General features: G+C 38.1%; 1 protein-coding gene across 1 annotated transcript in view; it reads right to left on the bottom strand.

Annotated features, from left to right (window-relative positions):
- Window positions 1-6,682: 6,682 nt before the first annotated feature.
- Window positions 6,683-20,719, bottom strand: part of LOC129744210 (tensin-1) — a 357,316-nt gene continuing 343,279 nt past the window's right edge. Inside the window, exons 7-12 of the mRNA XM_055736623.1 lie at window positions 20,011-20,073; window positions 10,177-10,660; window positions 10,006-10,114; window positions 9,802-9,934; window positions 9,642-9,740; window positions 6,683-9,569 (exon numbers count right to left, since the gene is read on the bottom strand). Coding sequence (XP_055592598.1) covers window positions 9,398-9,569; window positions 9,642-9,740; window positions 9,802-9,934; window positions 10,006-10,114; window positions 10,177-10,660; window positions 20,011-20,073 — 1,060 coding nt within the window. The 3' untranslated portion in view covers window positions 6,683-9,397. The remainder of the gene's footprint in view (window positions 9,570-9,641; window positions 9,741-9,801; window positions 9,935-10,005; window positions 10,115-10,176; window positions 10,661-20,010; window positions 20,074-20,719) is intronic.

Here is a 20,719-nt window from a genome sequence, read left to right as displayed (position 1 = left end):
TACATACAGTATTTTTTTTTAACGGAATAACTTCGAAACATGTCCAATTTTCAATCAATCATCTCGTATCATTTCTAAACTGATCAGGTAGTCGACAAAAAAAACCGAAAGACTATACAATACAAGAGGTGGACAATATAAGTTCGTTGGCTGTCCGGAATTTTGACTGAAATCAAATAAACACACTTTCCCCAGATCGGCAACAGTGGAGCTTTTTTCGGCCGTATTGCGTCGGACAATCGGCACTAGATCCTTAAGTAAGAAGTGTGCCAAAGGTCTTGGAGAGCACTGCTCAACACATGCTCTGATAAAAGTGAAGTAATTTTCCATTGACAGTATATATTTTACATTATTATAATTTGCTTAGGCTGATCGTTGGACAAAAGTTATTTCATTTTCAAAACCGCGATTGTGATCTTCTTGAAAATTTTAGTTATTTTAAATTCACAGTTCACTGTTTTTGAAAATAATGGCTGAAGAATTTTGGCAGTGATCGCTAAAGCTACCGAAATTGTTGACGAAATTGTAAATTTGTATCAAGAAAAAAAAGACTGCACATACATTCAGTAGAAGTATGATGTTTCTTGCAAAGCGGTTGATCACAATTGGCAAATGGCTGTTCCTTGATTTTTTCGTCAAATTGCTAACATATAATTATTGCATCATTTGTTGGACTCAATAGGCACAGATGTTGGGTAGAGGATAATCGAAGCTTCTAATCCACCTGCAAAACATTGCTGCCGAAATCTTGGAACTTTGGAACATTGAAGCGGAGAGATGGAAAATAACTAAATTCATCTCGGTTTCAATTGATTCTGCATCCCGCTTTAATCCCCACATCCTGTAGGCACAAACGTTCAATACGTACAACAGCAAAATGAAATAGTTGTGAGAACTTTGGGTAAGTTAGGTATTTATCGTTTTCCAGTTTAGCGCGAATTAATTTGATTTTTGAAACGCTTTGCAGCCATGTTAGAAGTTAAAATAATTCCAAGTGCGGTTTCTCTAAAGGCAAAGATCCTGGAGGTGCTGATATCTTACAAGCTGAATGAAGAGTTTGAGCTGACATTACGGGAAAACTTTGATGATTAAGAGGAAGCTGATGAGACCGAACAACGGGACTATTTGGATGAAGTGCAAAAAGCGTTCCAGGAAAAGCTGAATCTGATTCACTGGGCTGTCCATTCTGCGATGAATATAGTTCATGAAATTGTCGAAAAAAAAACCAACCTCGTGTAAAAACAAAAACAAACTATCCTCCTGTGTAGTGCCAGGCCAACACAATTTCGGAGCTTGGTATAGGTTTTGTTATTGGAATTCTACATCAGTTGGTTAATGCCATTGAATGAAGTACAAAATGTTGAGAATATTATTTTCGTATCCAAACTCAACACTGCCTTAACAACACGAATTGCTGCTCTTCGAGGTTTGGCATTCCAAACATCCTTAACATCGGCCCAAGATTTAACTTTCATGATGGGTGCAAAGTTTTCACGACGAAAAAGTGCACATTCAAGTATGTATATTGTATATCTTAATTTATTGAAGCAGTGATTTTTTCATAAATGTGTTCAATATTTTATGAAGCGATCGTGGATACTTGGAATCGTATCGAAAAGCTCGAACCACAGAAAAGTTATAGAGGCTTATTCTGCGACGCGAGTGACGTGACTCACGAAATTTCACGTCTTCGTCCTGCCTCCAGAAAATGCTTCAAAAAAGAAATTTTTTGTATCCATGAGCTTCAAATACCAATAACACCTCATCTGAACGAAAATTTCGAGGCAAGAATGGCTTTTTAAGCAAGCAAAACAATATGAAATTTCGCTAGTCACGTCATTCGCGTCGCAGAATAGGCCCCATAGTCATTTCTTCGCTCGACCGTTGAGCAGTTCAGTTAACTTTTCGTTGTCGTTGCGTTTCGATTGCTAGCTGGAGCCGAAATTAGAAAGAGTTGTTCTTTTCAGAACATTATTTCGTGCTTCAAGAGGCATTGTGAATCGCGGTTTTTTCAAACCTGTAATTAAGTTGCGTTCCCCCGCCCGCCCAAGATGGGCAAAGGGAAAAACAGTAAGCGAAAAAAGGGGCCCGACCCTGATGGTGGCAAGCAGTCTTCGGGTCGCGCGTCACTTCAGAGCGAAGGCTCTCCAAAACGAAAGTGCCCCCCAAGCCATGTTCGCTCGAGAAGCGACCGTTCATCACACGGATCGGAGAGCATGGATTCCGCTAGTGTGACCAGTGCATCTGTTTCACACTACACTCCCAGCGTGGCGCAGCCGCGCTCTCCAGTTCCCAAGCCTGCCGGAAACCTGCCTACTCCAACCAAAATAAAGATTCCGCCACTGGTGGTGAATGATGTTCCCCTCAACAAGCTGGTCAGCACATTAGCATCAGTGAACGCCCACGCCGAGTAGAAGCTTACGTCGATTGGCATAAAAGTTGTACTTTATGTCAAGGACGATTTCGTTCGAGCCACGAAGATCCTCAAGGACTCCAATATGGAGTTCTTTACCCACGACATCCCTGGTGAGAAACCATTCAAGGTGGTTATCCGGGGGCTTCCTAACATCAAAACCGACGTGATTGCGGCCGAAATCACAAACCGATACAAGCTGGTTCCCACTGGAGTTTTCCGCATAACGCGGAAAAATGAAAGCACCCGAAAACACCCGGATTGTCTTTTTTCTGGTCCACTTCCAGAAGGGGACAGTCACCCTCAACGCTTTACAAGCTGTCCGTTCCCTCTTCTCCATCATCGCCCGGTGGGAGCCGTACCGTGGTGGTCATCGTGACGTCACACAGTGCCAACGGTGCCTAGGCTTCGGTCATGGCACTCGAAATTGTAACATCGCTCCAAGGTGCAGCATCTGTGCCCAAAATCATTCAACATCTACCTGTCCGGTGGCGGAAGCAGCGGTGTTTACATGCGCCAATTGCGGAGGTGCGCACCAAGGTTCGGATCGCCAATGCCCCAAACGCGAGGAGTTCAAACAGATCCGAAAACATGCATCAACCAACCATCAGCCTGGTCGAAACAGAAAACGAACCCCCCCGGCGTTCACTGAAGCTAATTTCCCTGCCCTCCAGACCCGCGGTCTGGACCCCAAACCATCAATCAACCCCCCTGTTGGCCAACAATCACCCCCCCTGGCTTCCGATGGCAACCAACTCCCTCAAACAACAACTCCGATCTGTTCTCTGCGGACGAACTGATGGAAATCTTCGTCAACATGTCCGGCGCTTTACGCAAGTGTCGCAGCAAACCGGAGCAAATCCAAGTGCTCGGCAAATTCATCATCCAGTATGGCTGCTAAACCATTAATCATATTCACCTGGAACGCTCGCTCCATCAGAGCGAAAGCAATCGAGCTTGCTGATTTCCTCCGCAAGCACAGCATCGATGTGGGCCTCTTGACGGAAACCCACCTAAAATCAGGCGACAGCTTCTGGTTGCCAGACCACAACATCATCCGACTTGATCGCACCAGCTCCAGGGGGGGTGGTGTTGCGATCATCGTGAGAAAGGGTATCCAGTACCTTATCCTGCCACACTTCCGCACTTCGGTGATAGAGTCCCTTGGTGTGGAAGTGCAAACATCATCTGGTAACATCCAAGCCATCGCTGTGTACTGTCCCCGACAGTGTACAGCCAGCAACGACCTAGCGGCCAAATTCAAGCGTGACCTGACGGCCATCACTCGCAACAGTTCCCGTTTCGTCGTGGGTGGCGATCTGAACGCTCGCCATGCAGCATGGCGCAATTATCAACAGAACCAAAACGGGCGCTTGCTGTTTGACCACTCCCAGCACGGACTGTATACGGTGCAGTTCCCAGACGAGCCCACTTTCATCTCTCCGGCGGGAAATCCTTCCACGCTGGACTTCTTCTTGACGAACATCAGCGTTACCAAGCCGGTAGCGCACAACGACCTAAGCTCCGATCACCAACCGGTGGTGGCTGAAGTCGATGTCAACATAGCTCCAACCCCAAGATTCCAGCGGAAGGACTACCACCACGTGAACTGGGTGCATTTCGGTCGAGTGGTGGACGACAACATCAGCGATGATCCGACAATCAACTCTACAGAGGACATCGACGAAGCCATTCAAGAGTTCCAACGTGCCATAGCAGTGGCCGAAACGAGGTGCGTTCGACAAGTTCCTGTGAGGGGTAAGTTCATCACCTTAGATTCCCATACCCAGATTATGATCCGATTGAGAAACATCCGTAAACGCCAGTTTCAAAGATCTCGAAAACTTGAAATCAAACGTGAAGTAATCAATTTGAATAAGTGCATTGCATCCCGTATGGCTACTATCCGAAATGAAAACTTCGAAAAGCTTGTGCAAAGTCTCGATGAACGATCTAGACCATTTTGGAAAGTAGCGAAAATCTTGAAAACCCACCCTAAGCCCGTTCCACCTTTGAAAATAAATGATACTCTTCTCATCACTCCGAAGGAAAAAGCAAATGCGATTGGAGACCACATCTTGACTTCGCATCTTCTCGGTTCGAACATCCAAAGTCCACTCGAAAATCAAGTCAATCAATGTATCCACCAACTAGAAACCACCCCTTGTGTCATATCAGATAGAGACAAAGTAACCACTGATCAGATTTCCTTTGCGCTGAAATACTCCAAAAATATGAAGGCTCCTGGCTATGATGGAATTTTCAACCTCATTCTCAAGAAATTCAACATCAAAGCCCACTCGTTTCTATGTGCTATTTTTAATAAATGTTTGGAGCTTCATTACTTCCCAAACACCTGGAAAGTAGCCAAAATCATCCCAATACAAAAACCTGGAAAGGACCCAACATCACCTTCAAGCTATCGACCCATTAGCCTCCTCTCATCGTTGAGCAAACTTTTTGAAAAGCTCATTCTTAATAGGCTTCTTAACTTTGTTGACGACCATAACATCCTGCTTTCCGAACAGTTTGGATTTAGGAAAGGCCATTCAACCACTCATCAACTGATTCGGGTGATGAATAACATCAAAAGTAACAAAGCTGTTTCCAAGTCGACGGGAATGGCCTTATTAGACATCGAAAAGGCATTCGACAATGTCTGGCATGATGGACTCATATACAAGCTTAGAAATTACAACTTTCCACTTCACCTCATCAAGATCATCCAAAATTACCTTCAACAAAGGTCGTTTAGAGTATCCTTAAACGGTTGCTGTTCGGACACGTTCACCATCCCAGCAGGAGTTCCACAAGGTAGTTTACTGGGCCCGATCCTATACAACGTCTACACATCCGACATTCCTCCTCTGGGTGATGACGGATTACTCTTCCTTTTTGCTGATGATACAGCAATAACACCGTCAAGGGTAGAATTCCTCGTGAGATCACGAACAAACTCCAAAGATGCCTCAATGCCTTCGTCGAATACACCAATACGTGGAAAATTAAAATAAACGCAGCCAAAACAAAAACAATAATGTTTCTACACCGACAATCTCCGAAACTAAGACCTCCGCCTACATGTACAGTGGTTATGAATGGCACAAGGGTCGACTGGTCCAGCGAGGTGACATACCTGGGAGTACTGTTTGATGAGAAGATGTTATTCCGCTCGCATATCGAAAGGGTTTTGATCAAATGCTCAAGTCTTGTTCGGTGCCTGTATCCTCTCATATGTCGAAGATCAAAGCTCTCACTTACCAACAAACTGGCGATCTATAAACAAATCTTCACACCGGCGATACACTACGCATCTGCGGTATGGGAATCCAGTGCCCAAACTCACAGGAACAAACTCCAAGTGGCGCAAAATAGGACCCTAAGAATGATCTTGAATCTTTCCCGCTACACCAGGATTTCTCATCTACATGAAGAAGCAGACATTCAGTTAGTGGACCAGCGAATATCCAGATTTGTAACAGATTTGTACAAAAATGTAACACATCCGAACACACATTAATTCAAAATTTGTATATATTAGATTAGAGTGTAAATAGTATGATAGGTTGTAAATAGTAGTATTAGGTTCTGTACATAGTAGATATAAGTAGCTTTTTGAAAATTTCAAAACTGAACAATTCCACAAGATTGGACAAAACTTTTTGCAAATATTTAAAATTTTGTTAATGTAGAACAATCTCAAAACAACATTTCCACTAAAGCTGAAAAGAAGATTCTGTATCACTTAAAATTTAATATGTAACCACACAAAAATCCCTGAATAAAGATTAATTTAAAGTCAAAAAAAAAAAAAAAGTTATAGTCAATCGATTGATTCCACAGCAGAGCCAGCCACACTTGCCAACCAGAATTCAAGCTCGATCCAATCAACATTCTTGAAGCTGTTGAATGCATTGGATGCAGAGCCTCGACAAAACGAATTGTACGACCCATTTCAGCATTGGATGAATCACAAATACTCTCATCCAAGAGCACCACAAAGTTGCGACGGTTGTGTTGTGGCAGTACCCTCGAACCAAACATCAGGAGAGAAGTCATTTAACAGAATACAACAGGAATTGTTACTTCCTAACCGATAGTTGATAATAAGGATTATTCTGGAAAGATAATGACATTTTCGAAGGTAGTCTTGGATTTTGGTGTCCTGATCTCAATTTTTCAAGTTTTGCTGTTATTGTGATATATAAATTGGATTTTATAGAGCACTGGTGGAGGGATGTGATATATTGAATAATTGGGTGCTCAGCATTATTTTCAACTCCGCTTCTACACTTTATTAGGCACAACGATAGTTTTCAAACCTTTATCTCAACAACTCGGTAAACAATTGCTGTTTTTTCTGTTAATATACGTGTGTATGTGTAAGTAAGTGTGTGCTCAAAATTCTTCTAACACTTTTCAATTGTCTGATTTAATACTTTTTTCGGTTAATATTTTCTCCCCATGCCTGTCTCTTCCGTTAAACATGTGCGTGCGCAATTATTGCAGAGGTGTTTCGTCAAGTTATTCTTAATTAAATAGCCGCGCAAGTTCAACATAACTTAGCTTGGTCGTTCGTGATTCGTTTTTTTCTTTTGGGTTGGTTTTTTTTTCTCGAAAGAAAGGTCTATTTAACCATAGTCGATTGCATCGAGGAGTTTAAAATTGGTATCATTGTTTCGTAACACTTTTTTCTTCTTTGACAACGGCGCACAAAGCGAAAAAATCCACGTAAGAATTTAGCTTCCCCTTGCTTAATGTATAGCGTGCTTCTCAACTGTGCCTACAATAAGTTGGGGTACCGTTGAAAAGCACCCTGTACCATGTTAGGCATAATTTAGAATTTTCCAATTTTTTCGGCTAAAACGTAGCACTGGACACTCTCACAAAGCGATTTTCCACAACAGAAAAATGGCTAAGGAAAACGCATGGGTATAATTTTTTTGAATTCCTTTTACATATACTTACAAAATGTTAAATCTTTCGCATTTGGTAACTAACTGGTAGAATAGCATGAAGGTGTTAAAAGCAAACTAAAATGAACACAAGTCCAGAGCAAAGCAGTGTCACAGATTGTCGTGAGATTGTCGTAAGCCGCAAATAAAAAAAACCTGAAGATTGCTGCCGTACACAATAGAAGAAGAAAGTGCATTGTTGGGGATTAATAGTTTGTTTTGTTCGTTTGTTATTTATTAATCTTCGCAGTGTGTAGGTGTTTGATTGTATTAACTTTTTTTTTCCAAATTATCGATTTTAGTTTTGTGGTAGTAGCGGAAATAGAAAGTAAAATCGATTAAAACAATTACAAAATGATTGTTTGCGGTATAAAAAAAAAACAATATTATAAATTAAAAGAGAGAGTGCCAAAATAAAGGATGTAAGGGCCAATTTCGGTGCGGAAAAATTAGTGAAAATGAAATAATGGAAAACAAACAAAAACAACAAAAGATGAACTACGTGAGTTTTTTTTTCTGTGGTATATTAATTTATTGTTTGTATAAATATTTTATTATTGTTAAATAATATTTCTGACGTAGTTACAAATACATTTATACATGCTTTGCGCTAGATAATTACAAGTCGATACTCTTCCAGTGTGTGTGTGCTGATGATTTGTTTAATTTGCTTGTGTGTAATGCTGGTTTTAAGAATATTAACCTTTTTTTCACAACGAAATAGTTATTTTTGTGAGTTTGTTATAGATTATTTAAACCATTGTTACTAAATACACTGTGATGGCTTCACATGATTCGGTGTGTGTGAGTTTTGGGTGTTGGCGTTTATTTCGAATGTGGGTTTCTAGTTTTGCAAAAATTGGATCCTCTGATCCGTTACTTTTGCTCAAGACTATACTGCCGTTCTAAGCAAGATTGTCCCATGTGGAAAAACGTGCAAACGAGAAAAACGCGATTGAAATATCAGCTATATTTCCAATTTTTCTCTCAAACTAAAAATTCACCGACAGTTTTTTCGTAGTGAACAGTTCAAGTTAATCATTTTACAATGTTTTCTGCCAAAAAAATTACATTCTCTACAAAAAAAAACAGCAAATTAGAGCCAAAAATGCTCCGTGTGACACTTTTGCGTAGAATCAGAACGCATGCCGATGCTAGTTCTACGAAAAACTGTCACACGGCTACAATTTTTCTATCATTTTAAAAGCTTGCGTAGTTTATTTTTTTGCCAAAAACTCATGCTAAACCGCAATTTGAGAAATACGTTCCTCTTTGTTTATAAAAATGTATAGTTGAGTATGGATCTTGTAAGTAGTGCCTATCGAAAAGTGTTTAGTGAAAATTTCTCTGAATAAAACACTCAAGGCTTCTCGCTCCTCCTCTGCCCTCTATTTTAGTGTTCTTTTCAGTGAATAACATTAAATTCAACAGTTTGAACTCATCTTAAGACAATTTTTTGATAAAATTTGCATTTTTCATAGAATTTTCTCTAGTGTGACATTCTTGCGTAGAACTATCAACATAGAGACAATCACCTTGATGAAAATTTCGTATAAGTTCAGAACAAAGTATACTTGTTTGTGTTTTTATTCGAAAGTTAACACAAAAAGAGACCGTTTCCAGCAAAAAAATGAAAATGACCCAGAAGTCACATGGGACATTCTTGCGTAGAACGGCAGTATACTACTCTAAGATGTGTGTTCAAATCTCTATTTATTACATTTTTTCATGCAGTTATATGTTGCATCTGGGGTCGCTAACTTGGTTAGAACTTAAAATTCAAAATGTATCCGTTCTTTTATCTTTTTTTTTTGAGTTAGCCGGACTACTTCTAAGTAGTGTCATACTCTTTCATCTTCAAAATCATTTTAAATCCAAACTTTTTCCGTTGGATTCTACCATCCTAGATAAAATCAATGTGTGTAGATGAGTTTCAGATAAAAAAAAACAACTCGCGGTTATTGCATAAAAACTAAAGAACGAACGTAACGAAAATATGACTCGATTAATTCAGCTGCTCAGCATTTCCTTAGATGGCTCTCGTTACAGCTGGCTGCTGACTGGCAGCGGTTCCCAGGACGACCTTGTTGGCGAACGCAACGATGGCCGAGGCCGGCTGGGTGTTCTCAAGCTCGCAGAACACGTGGCACTGGTTGTCCGCCGAGGTCGGCGACCGTTTGGCGACGAAGGCAAAAATACGCCTGTTGGATGAAATTGAAAGAATTTTTAAAATCAGCTTCTAAGTTATGTGATTTGTGGCTGGGTGCGCTTACTTGGACGCTGGGATGTCTCCCGTGCTCGACGGAATGCTCCACCGGTGCTCGTCCGGATCAAGTCCACAGAAGGAAACGTTGTTGGACGCGTAGTGCCGCCTGAAAGAAATTTCAAGAATGAGTTCAAATTCAATTGGCTATCGTTGAGCAGCTCACTCACCTAAAGAACAGCTGCCGAGTGTTGTCGGTCAGCGTGATGCCCTGGATCGATACCTTGAAGTGCACTTGGGTGGGTTTCGGCAGTGGCCGCAGGGACAGCAGTGAACCGACGGCTTTCCTTATGGCTTGAGGTCCTATAAAAAGAAAATTAAACAATCAGTGTACGTGTGGAGTTCAGAACACATCGTATCGGAGTCGTATTTACCTGTCAATGACTCAGTATCACAGGTGAACAAGTACAGGACATTACAGGCGGCCCCTTGGGAAAGCAACTGTTGCTGGGCCGGCGATGTGAATTCCGTCTGTTGAAGATCCTGGGAATATCAGAGAAATGATGAATGAGACTCTTTTGAACAAAAAATCTGGGATAACTCACCATGTCCGGTATGATGAGCCTGCAGGGCAGTGCCAGGGGTGTGATCGAGTGCTGATAGACGAGAGCCGAGAGCGATGTGAAAACTGGTTCGTTAGCGCAACCCTTCAACCGGACACCCCTAATGGTGGGTTCCACCAAGAAGTGCCGCACAAGCTCGTCGCTGTTGGGACCTTTTGAAGCTACGCCCGGCGGTGGATGGGTGACCTTGACCACCAGACCGTAGGCATTGGCGAAGGTGGTCGAATCGCGCACCACGAACGTACCCGGAGGGGCATTCCGCAGCAAGGTGATCGCTTCCTCGCGGGTGATGCCCGGTTTGTACCAATACTTGGAGGAATCGCGGGCAAACTTGACGAACTGCGGGGCCACCTCCTGGGGTTCGCTGTTGGCGTTCGAGGTCGTCGAGTTGCGACGTGATGTGTAGCATGAAACCGTTTCGTTTTGGTTGATGATTTCCTGACGATTACCGGAGAAGAGGTCCTTGCTGGAGAAGTGGAAAGAAAAGGTGAGTTAAACGGTTTGATTTTTTTTTGTGTAGCTTTTCAACCCTGCGGACATAGGCGAGGGTTTTGGATCATGCACTCTCACGCAGTATTATTTATGGTTTGACAGGAAAAAAAAGGTTAATCGTGTCGAGGGTTAGACGAATACTCAAACTGAATTATTGACACACTTTTAAGCATCTAAGGCTGCATGTTAATAAAAAAATTTCATCCATGTTTCTCTTGAGAAACAGGAACAAATCTCTCATGTACCTAATCAAATAACTTTTAAAGAACACTAACACATTGCGGACCAAATACGAGATATCTCAATAAGTCGATTTTGCCCAATTTTTTTTGCGCATGAAAATTTGCACAGCTCAAATCAATACTGCTCGGGTTCGCCGGTTTCATCACGTTTACCGTGGTGAAACTGGCTAACGCGCCGTTGTACTGAAGCGGAGATTGCAGGTTCAAGTCCTGCCGGTGAGCCGTTGTATCTTTTTCGAAAAATTCATGATATTTACGGCTTATGTTATTTCGTTCTTTGATAGCTCTGTTTCTCTAATTGTTTCCCTCATCTATGAAAATGTGCCCAGCTCAATTTTTTGGGTAAATCAACAAAATGTATATGATCAGTTTACAAAATTCGATCATGAAATTTTTCTCATACATCCAGTGCCACCATGCGCGAGTGATCAAACATTGTAACGATTTTTTAATGTTAACCCACTTAAGCCCAATTTTTGCCTAAAAATTCACAGAAGTTTTGTTTAATACAACTTAAGTTCTACGAAAAACTTAATCGTTAAAAAAAATTCTCAGTACTTTCTCGGTTGCGAAAATTGAACATATTTGTCGAGCTGTTGTCATTTGTTCACTCCGTTGTTTAAACTAAGCATTCCAGAATGTTTTCCAGTACGTGTCCGGGCCGTGCAATTCCTGGAAATTTTTTCGGAAGAACCGGGCATTCGATTTCAAATTTTTCATTCCATTCGGTCAAAACTGGGCAAAATTCATCCATTATTTGAACAAAGTTAAGAGAAAAAATAGGTTAAAATGACTTGAATTTTTGATTGTTCTTCTAAGCACATCAAACTTTTTTTGATGCTTCAAAAAACAAATTCTAATTAATTTAACTGAAAATAACTCTAAAGCATGGCCGTAGGAACGGAGGGGGGGGGGAGCAGGGGGTTAACCCCCCTCCCCCTGAGGGTCCAGAAAAAGCAAGCAAGGTATTGTAGTCTACACTCAAAATTTTGAATTCTTCATCGAAAAAGGATAAAGCTGTTTTGAAATCGTCGTTCAAATTTGTTTAAGTATTTGAATACTAAAAATATTTCAATGATTATTTGAGACCCCTCCCTCTTTCCAGTAGAAAGGGGGAGGGGGCCTCTTTCAGATTTTTTTACATAACTCAAAAACTAATAAAGCAAATGGAACCAAATTTGGCATGGGAGAGTATTTTGATACGAAAAATATTTCTATGATTATTTGAGACCAATCCCTCTTTCCTGTAGAGAGAAATAAAGGGGGAAGAGGCCTCTTTTATAATTTTTTACACAACTCAAAAACTAATTAAGCAAATGGAACCAAATTTGGCATGGGCGGGTATTTGGGAACGTGACATGTTCTAATGATTGTTTGAGACCCCTTCCTTCTTCCAGCGGGGAGAAAGGAAAGAGGGAGGAGACTTTCATACAATTTTTACAGCATAACTCAAAAACTACAACAGCAAACGGAACCAAATTTGGCATGGAACGATATTTGGGTACGAGAAATGCTTCTATGAATATTTGGTATCCCTCACTCCTTCAAAGAGGTGGATGAAAAGGGGGAGGAAAGGTCTCCCTTACAATTTTCAGTATAACTTGAGAGTTGATCGAGCAAATTGAACCATATTTGGCATATGAGGGTATTCAGATACGAGAAATGTTTCTATCATAAATTGAAGCCCCACCTTTTTTAAGCGGAAAGATATAAAGAGGGAAAGGGGAGTTTCCATATATTTTTTTTTTGCATAACTCGAGAATTTATCGAGCAAATGAAATCAAATTTGGCATCAGAAAGTATTTGAGTACGAAAAATACTTTTTCTATGTGAAACAATTCCTTTCTTGCCGTAGGATGATAGAATTGGGAATATAGGAAAGGCAGAGGAGGCTATATTTAACTTTTTTTTTTTTACAAAATCCGAGAAATGGACAAACCTTAACATGGAAAATCATTTTGGTATGATTCTATGATTATTCGACACACCATCTTCCTTTCAGTGAGTAGGTAGTTCTTAATTTATGCTAACGAAGCCAACAAATGGGAACAAATGTAGCATGGAAATGTACTTCGTTACGAGATATGTTTCTACGATTGTTATAGATCCTTACGCTTTACAGTGTAAAGAGGGGAAGAAAGGAAAAGGCTCCATATAAATTTTGTTGTAAAGCTTAAAAACTTATCAACCAATGGAACTATATTTTATATAAGAGGATTTTTGGGAACGAAAAAATTAGGTATGATTATTAAAAATCACGACCTCCATTCAGCATGGGGTGAAGGTAAGGTCAGGGGAGGGCTCTCTTATCAGTTTTTCAGCATAAATCCAGAACATATCGGCCCTTATTCTGCGCCTCGAGTGACGTGACGATAGTAGAGTCACCCAAGTCACTCTATTCCAGCAGTCGGTTTAGGTGAGGAACGTCACTTCGGATGAACTTTGTGAGTTCTTACCCTATTCTCGTAGTCACCGTGGGTGAGAATCGTCGCATTCGGGTGACGATTTTAGGTGACAATTGTCGGTACCTTTTCAGGTGGCGACGAGATAGAAATTCAATGAAAAATTTATGAAACAGGGAATAATTTGGCTCTAAAAGTTCAACAACATTAAAGTATGACCATTTTAAAAACAATTATCACGAACAAATCTAGATTCGCTAAACTAATTCGGCGATCGATGAGGATTGTCGGTACCTTTTCAGGTGGTGTCGAAAAAAAAATTTAACAGAACATTTATGTACACGGGAATAAAAGGCTTTAAATAGTTAATTAAATGATAAAGAATGATAGTTTTAAATATGTAAGTTTTTTATTTATTTATTGAATTTTTTTGCAAAATGTAAAAACGTGAAAACACGAACACTTTGAAAATAAAATATTAGTAATTAGTCCGTTTACTTTCACTATTATCATTAGGATTTTTCCTCGAAATATTAAATATTTTGACGGAATGTGGAATTCAAGTGAAGGATACAGGTGAGGTTTACCGGTATAAATAAGGGACAAGTCAGAAAATTTAAACAACAATGAATTTCCTGGGAGGTTATAAAGCAAAATAACCCGTCATATAAAAATCAATTGAATTCGCTTCTTTCATTTGGTTCAATGCTTAATTAATAAAAATCATTTGATTTACTTTGATTAGCCTTTTGTGCACTGGTTGATTAAAGCAGCAGCAGCCGTCAATTGTGCATTTGTTTCCGCAGGTTCCGGATTCAGGTTTTTCCTCTTGAAGGCACAAAAATGCGCGTTTTTTCTTCTATGTTCCTTGCTGTCACCATATAACCCGTTTGTGGTCTTTCACGCACCGGAATTTTCACTAACAACTTCAAAAATCAGGACGGAAGATTCGAATCGCGAGCAAAAACTAATCAAAACATAACAATTTCTATCATTTTGACAGATGTGTTCATTCGGTCGCTCACCTAGAATGAACCTCTGTCACTTTACTCGGATCGACTCCGGGAATAAGGTGACAAATCTCACGGTGACTCCGAGGTGAGGTGACAATCATCACGTCACGCGCGGCGCAGAATAAGGGCCATCAAGAATAAATAACCGTATTGTATAAGTTAGATTGTTTGCGCACGATTAATTTGAGACCCTCCAGACAGATTCAAATTATCAGATCTTTAACACAAATTTATAGAGCAAGATTCAAAATATTCGTTTAAGTTATCTTTGTGTTGCAATTCGAAACTCCATCTGCAGCTCTCATTTTATAGCGGTTGCTTATAAATTATGTTAAAATTTGATTTAAAATAATGCCAATAAAACAATAAAAATTTGAATAATTTTTGAAAATACCACTTGATTTTGAGAGGTGTTGCAAAGCACACCGGGTCAGCTAGTTAAATATAAATAATTGAAATAATAAATTAAAATTTATATCAAAGATTCATGACTGAGGGCTCTAATTATAACCAATTTCAATTCTTGGCTTATATTTTAAATTCTGATCTGCCTGAATGCTGAATTCATTTTTGTACATTTCAAAAATCATATTGAAACTTTAAAACATATCCAAATATCAATTTTGAATTCAGGTTCAGAATTCAGATTTCGAATTAATACACAAAACTGTTATTAGATTCAGCTCGTCAATGGGTTTCACTGTCGAATTAACACATTAAGGACTGCGAAAAAAATTAATTAAGCCAAATATTTAACAAAGAATTCTTTTATTGGGGGAACTTATCAACATTAATCTTAAATCTTAAATTTGGATCTAGTTTGGAAGAATCAGATTCGAATCACACAAATTTATAATTTATTTTGAAAATTTTATTTATCAAATGATCAAATCAAAAGAGCTTGATAGATCTAGCTTTTTTTTTTATTTGAGCGTGGGTTTAAGAAATAAAAGACTGTTTTTAAAAAAATCGAATGCTATGTCCAATTCTAATGAGCTTAAATTGCCATAACTTTTTTTTAGCAAATGCAAAGATTTCAATCATCGATGAGAGTAAGTATGCTATTTTATCTAGCTTTAGAATCAAGCTTGTCCAATGTTTAAAGAAGAAAAAACATTTTCAAAAATTTCTATAAAATAAATCAGGGAAAGTATCAATGTAAAAGAACTTAATTATGAATAATCAAATAGTACAGACCCCGTTCGATTTTGGCAACACGCCCGTACATTTTGTGTTGCCAAAATCGAATGTTGCTAAAATCGAACGGCTTTTTTCTCATCTTGTTTTTAAGTTATTTTTACAAAATAACTATTATTATCATCAAAAACGTCGTTTTTAGTCTATTTCCGACCACTTGTAATCATTTTAAAATATGAATGTTTGAAAATCACCAAAATTTTCTTCTATAATTTGTTCTGAATTGTTTAACGGATAAATCAAGCATAAGTTTACTTTTTTTGGACGTTGCAATTGGCGTTGAGGACCAAAACTATGGAAAAAGGGTGCGAAATAAGAATAGTACCACTTGTGTTTATCTGCAAAAACAAGATTATTTCTAAAAATGTACTTTGTAAAAGTGAATAATAATGCTTCTACGATTTATTTGAATAGTTTGCTGCATTTTAGGGAGTTTCCTAGAATTCCAAAGATTTTCAAAGGTTTTTAAATGGTGTTTTAAGAGATGCTTTAAGATGAATTAAGGAACTTGATATTTGAGCTGTAATTCTTTAACAAACTACTTACTTTCTTCATTAAAATGACGTGAAATGATGAATTAAACATTTTCGGTTTATTTTAAATCAGAAAAAAACAGGTTGGAATTCATAAACTTAGATTTTTTTCAATAAACATCACTTTTTCCAGTTTCAAGTCATAGATAGCAGCACTATCTTGCCGTTAAAACCAAATTAAGTCTCAGTATTGATTTTTCAGGTTTATTTATTCATCATTTCGAGGTAGTTTTCCAACACAGATTTGTTGGAGTTCATGCTGCAGAAATCTTTTCAGGATTTTCAAAAAAAAAAAAACCAGCACAAGAATATAACACCGCCAAAATTCCTGCTCATCTCAACTTCCGATTCAATTTCAAATCATACCAATAATACTGCTAGTTATCTGGTTCATCAAGCTCCATCGGAAAGTACAAAATTATTCTGATTATCGGTCGAAGAAATTCACTTTTATGGGTCCTTGATGAAATTCTTTTTTTTTTTTTTTTTTTTGATATTGTGATCTTAGAATTTCCAAGGCGGTCACACAGTACCAAGTACTTAGTTCTTGACCAAAATCATCCAGCACACCTGAACTAATCCCAGATATTCGAAAATGGGCATCAATTCGGTTTAATTGCAAGAAAGTGCTGCCATCTATGACTTGAAACTAGAGAAATAGCGTTTGACTATTTAAAAACATTAGTATTTTTGAATTTGAAGCCTGTTTTTTTTATTCAAATTCAGCATCAAATCTATGTTTCGTCAATTTGCATCATACTTATGAATGATAATGAAGAAATAAAGCAGTTTGATAAAGTATTATAGCTCAAGTATCAAATTCCTAAACGCTAGAGGAGCATCTCTTAAAACCCCCTTTTAAAACCTTTGAAAATCTTTGGAATTCTAGAAAACTCCTTAAAATACAGTTATCTATTCAGATAATTCGTAGAAGCATTATTATTTACTTTTACACAGTAAATTTTTTGAAATAATCTTGTTTTTGTTGAAAAAACACAAATGGTGCTATTCTTATTTCGCACCCTTTTTCCATAGTTTTGGTCCTCAACGCCAATTGCTACGTCCACAAAAAGTAAACTTATGCTTGATTTATCCATTAAACAATTCAAAACAATTGGTAGAACAAAGTTTTGTTGATTTTCAATCATTCATATTTTAACAAGCAAAACACATAGTGGTGCTGTTCTTATTTCTCTCACTGTATACTCATTACTTTCTTTCAAAAGTCTTCTGGAACGATGTATATCACAGCAATAACTAAAAAACTATATTTTTTATTTTTGTGGTTCAAATTCACTTTCACAATTTTTTTTACATATTTTATGAATGAAATTTTAGTACTATTGGTATACGGTTTCTAGCGCTAGTTTAAGAAAATATCATAACGTTGTTAATATGAATTGTTATTTATTAAGTGAAAGATTGAATTGTGAACGTTTGGTATAACATCAGGGTAAATTTTCATTGATCAAATATAAAATAAGAATATCGGTTTTGTCAAGAACATAGACTTTTTTCCGGCAATTTAAATGCTTATTTTCAATTCAATTACCAACGAAAGTAGCGTGTTTGTCAAACATGATAAAATAATTATATTTAAAAAAAATATTTCCTGAGTAAATTTATCATACAACTTGTATCGTTTACGAAAATATAAAACATCATCATCCTCATGTGCTCATTAATATTTCTCCGATTTTTATTTGCCTTTGCCGTCTTGCTTTTGTTATTGATTCTGAATTTAAAATAAGGTTGCCAGATTGCCCGGTTTTATCCGGGTTTGCCCGGATATTTAATACTAAATTTGAGAACAGTCCGGCCCAGCCCGGTTGCCCGGATTTCATTGAAAAGTGTTCGGATTTTGCCCGGATTTATTCACTTTATTTGGAAAAATAAACGAAAAAAAAAACAACAAACACCTACAAAACGAAATTTTTTTTAGCAAGTTTTATAAAAATTATCATGAAAGGTGTTTTGGAAGCCTAAAATACGGTTCAATATCTATCTACATATCAAAACAAATCATCGATATATCTACTATCGCCTATTTTTCCATCGCTTCCTATTTCTATACAATTATGAACGGTACTGTACATTCATACATATATACATTACAAAATTTAAATTAAGACTTAAGTTTCATTTTTTCCAGTGTTAGTCAGTTAACTTTGTAAAAGTTTTCCAAGAAAAAAAGCGAGACATTTTGAGGAAAAAGCGGACAGCGGGACATGTCCCGAACGGCAACCCTAATTAAAGTTGTTTTTTTGGCCGATATTTGATTGACTGGTTAAAGTGCGTTTATTTGGAAGGGTGCCGTGCGCCAAGCGATTAAGCACCCTTTGCCCGATATTTGAAAATTTCTAAAATCAAACACTCTCCCCTTCCCCCCTCCCCATGAGCGAGCTCTAGGATCGCGCCTGATTGCCACTCTAATCCGCACTTTTTCTTTAAAGTCAAAATAAACTGCCGCAACTTCTCAGTACCAAAAGGTATAGCAGAGTGACCATGAACGTGACAGTACTTTGCAGATGTGAATTTGTTCCGCCGCTCGAGTTCGCAAAAGGCTCCGTAATATTGCATCGCATCGCTCTCACTATGGCCGATGACTTAATTAGTAGCGTCATCGCTTCTACCAAATTCAAAGGTACACATTTCACAGAAATGTTAGAACTGTATCAACACGTCACTTAGTACGTTCAGCGTGTTACCCACCATCCACAGCTATATTCAGATCATAATTTTGATCCAACACTTACTCGTAGTAGAACGTACAGCTGTGGGGTTTCTTTTCGATAACCGGGACGATGCACTGGAAGCGACTTACCGTCGTTTTGAGCTTCTCAAAGTGCTTCAGCAGCATGGTTTTGCTAGGTTTTTTTTCATAATAAGAATTTCGTTTGTTAGTCGAAGTGCAATTTGAGAAAAAAAAGCAGCTTTTTGTTGTTGTTTAGTTCGCAGTGCAGCAAAATCAACTTGTGTACATTAGTGTCATGCTTAAGGTTGCCAGAATTTTTTCCACTCCCATCCGGGCCTAGCAATTCCGGGCATTTTTTCAAAAAAACCTGGCAAAATCCGGGCATGGATTTCAATTTTTCAAATCCAATAACCGGGCAAAAACCGGGCAAAATTTAGGTGTTATTATATATAAAAGCAAAGAAAAAATGCAAAAAAAAAATGAAATTAATATTTTATTAATGTAATTGCAGACTTCCAAAAACTTTTTGGAACACTTAAACATTTAAAGGTTTATAAAAGTAAATCAGGAAATTATTTGAAACAATCGTTGAAAATGTCCATACCGTTAATCGATTTTGCCGAAACTTACTCAAAAACTTTGATTTTTTTTTATGTCTTTGTGAAAATTGTGAAAAAATCCGGGCAATATCCGGACTTTTTTCACGATATCCGGGCAACCGGGCCGGACCGGACTTTCTCGAAATTTTGCATCAAATATCCGGGCAAACCCGGATAAAACCGGGCAATCTGGCAAGCTTAGTCATGCTTGAATGTTGGTATTATTTTGAAGGTGAACTGAAAAACGTTAACGGCCACTCTGTCGACTCGAATGTAACATTTGATCCTGTACTGTGATCTTTTTTCCTCTCTAAATTTGTATAGGAACAATTCGAGACGAACGTGCAACTCGATTGATTAAAATCGAGAACATAACTACTACAACAATCATCATTTCAATAACTAAAACAAACATTTCCCCCTAGAAATTTTAAGTGTTAATCCTCCTAGCAGTGTCAATTGTTGGTTGCTAGTACTGGTTGGGTTGTGTGAGTTCAACAGACTTTGTCGAGTGTGAGTTTACTTCTTTACTCTAAACATTCATCAATAATACTGTTGTTGATTCTTTGTTTTGTGTAGTGATGTTAAGAAAAAAATGTGAAAGTTGGATATGTCTCTGGGCATGGTTTTCCTGAATGCTAACCTCAAGTCGTACGTTGAAACGGTCGATTTTTGACTTCGGAGCGACCAAGTCGAGTTATATTTTCTATGAATAAATATTTAATTGAAGGTTAAATTAATTGTGGAATGAGAATTTTGATTTCTGCATCGCTATGGAATTTTTAAGATGATTGTTTCCGTTCGAGTACCTATTAGTGATTAGTGGTTTAAGTGGGTTCGAAAAGCACATTATACCCTAAATTTTTCAAAGCTAAATGATAAGACCTTTTGCTTTAACCAATATCTGCTTTATTCGCTTGTAAAATCTAATCAAATTTTGGCTAGTCACTAAACCAAAACTTCATTATTCCTCAAACTATGCAATTGACCAATAGTTTGAATAAAAACTTCAATGAAAAATTTTCTTGTCAATCTCTATTCAAACAGTACGTTTTAAATTGTTGAACGCAGCAGGCGTTTGATGGCAGCAAATACTCATAGTAACCCATGTATTAATTTTAATAAAAAATTTCTCTCTCTTGAACCGACTGTTAACGAAGCTAAAACGTTCTTTACGGCTCTCTATATTTCAAAAGTTTCTGGGCCCAGAGTAAAAAAGATAAACGTCAAAGTTTCTTTAAATTCGAGTTTTAAAAAGCAGTTTAACGTCGCGATTTTCTTAAATGTCTACCGGTCAAGGCGATGTAGCTGCATCAGCAAAAACGTTCAGTCGATAGAACTGCTCATGGGCC

This window comes from Uranotaenia lowii, chromosome 1 (genome assembly GCF_029784155.1).
Source record: "Uranotaenia lowii strain MFRU-FL chromosome 1, ASM2978415v1, whole genome shotgun sequence".
Classification (NCBI taxonomy): Eukaryota; Metazoa; Arthropoda; class Insecta; order Diptera; family Culicidae; genus Uranotaenia; species Uranotaenia lowii.
Note: the sequence above shows the minus strand (reverse complement) of the source record. Positions and strands in the feature narration are given on the sequence as shown.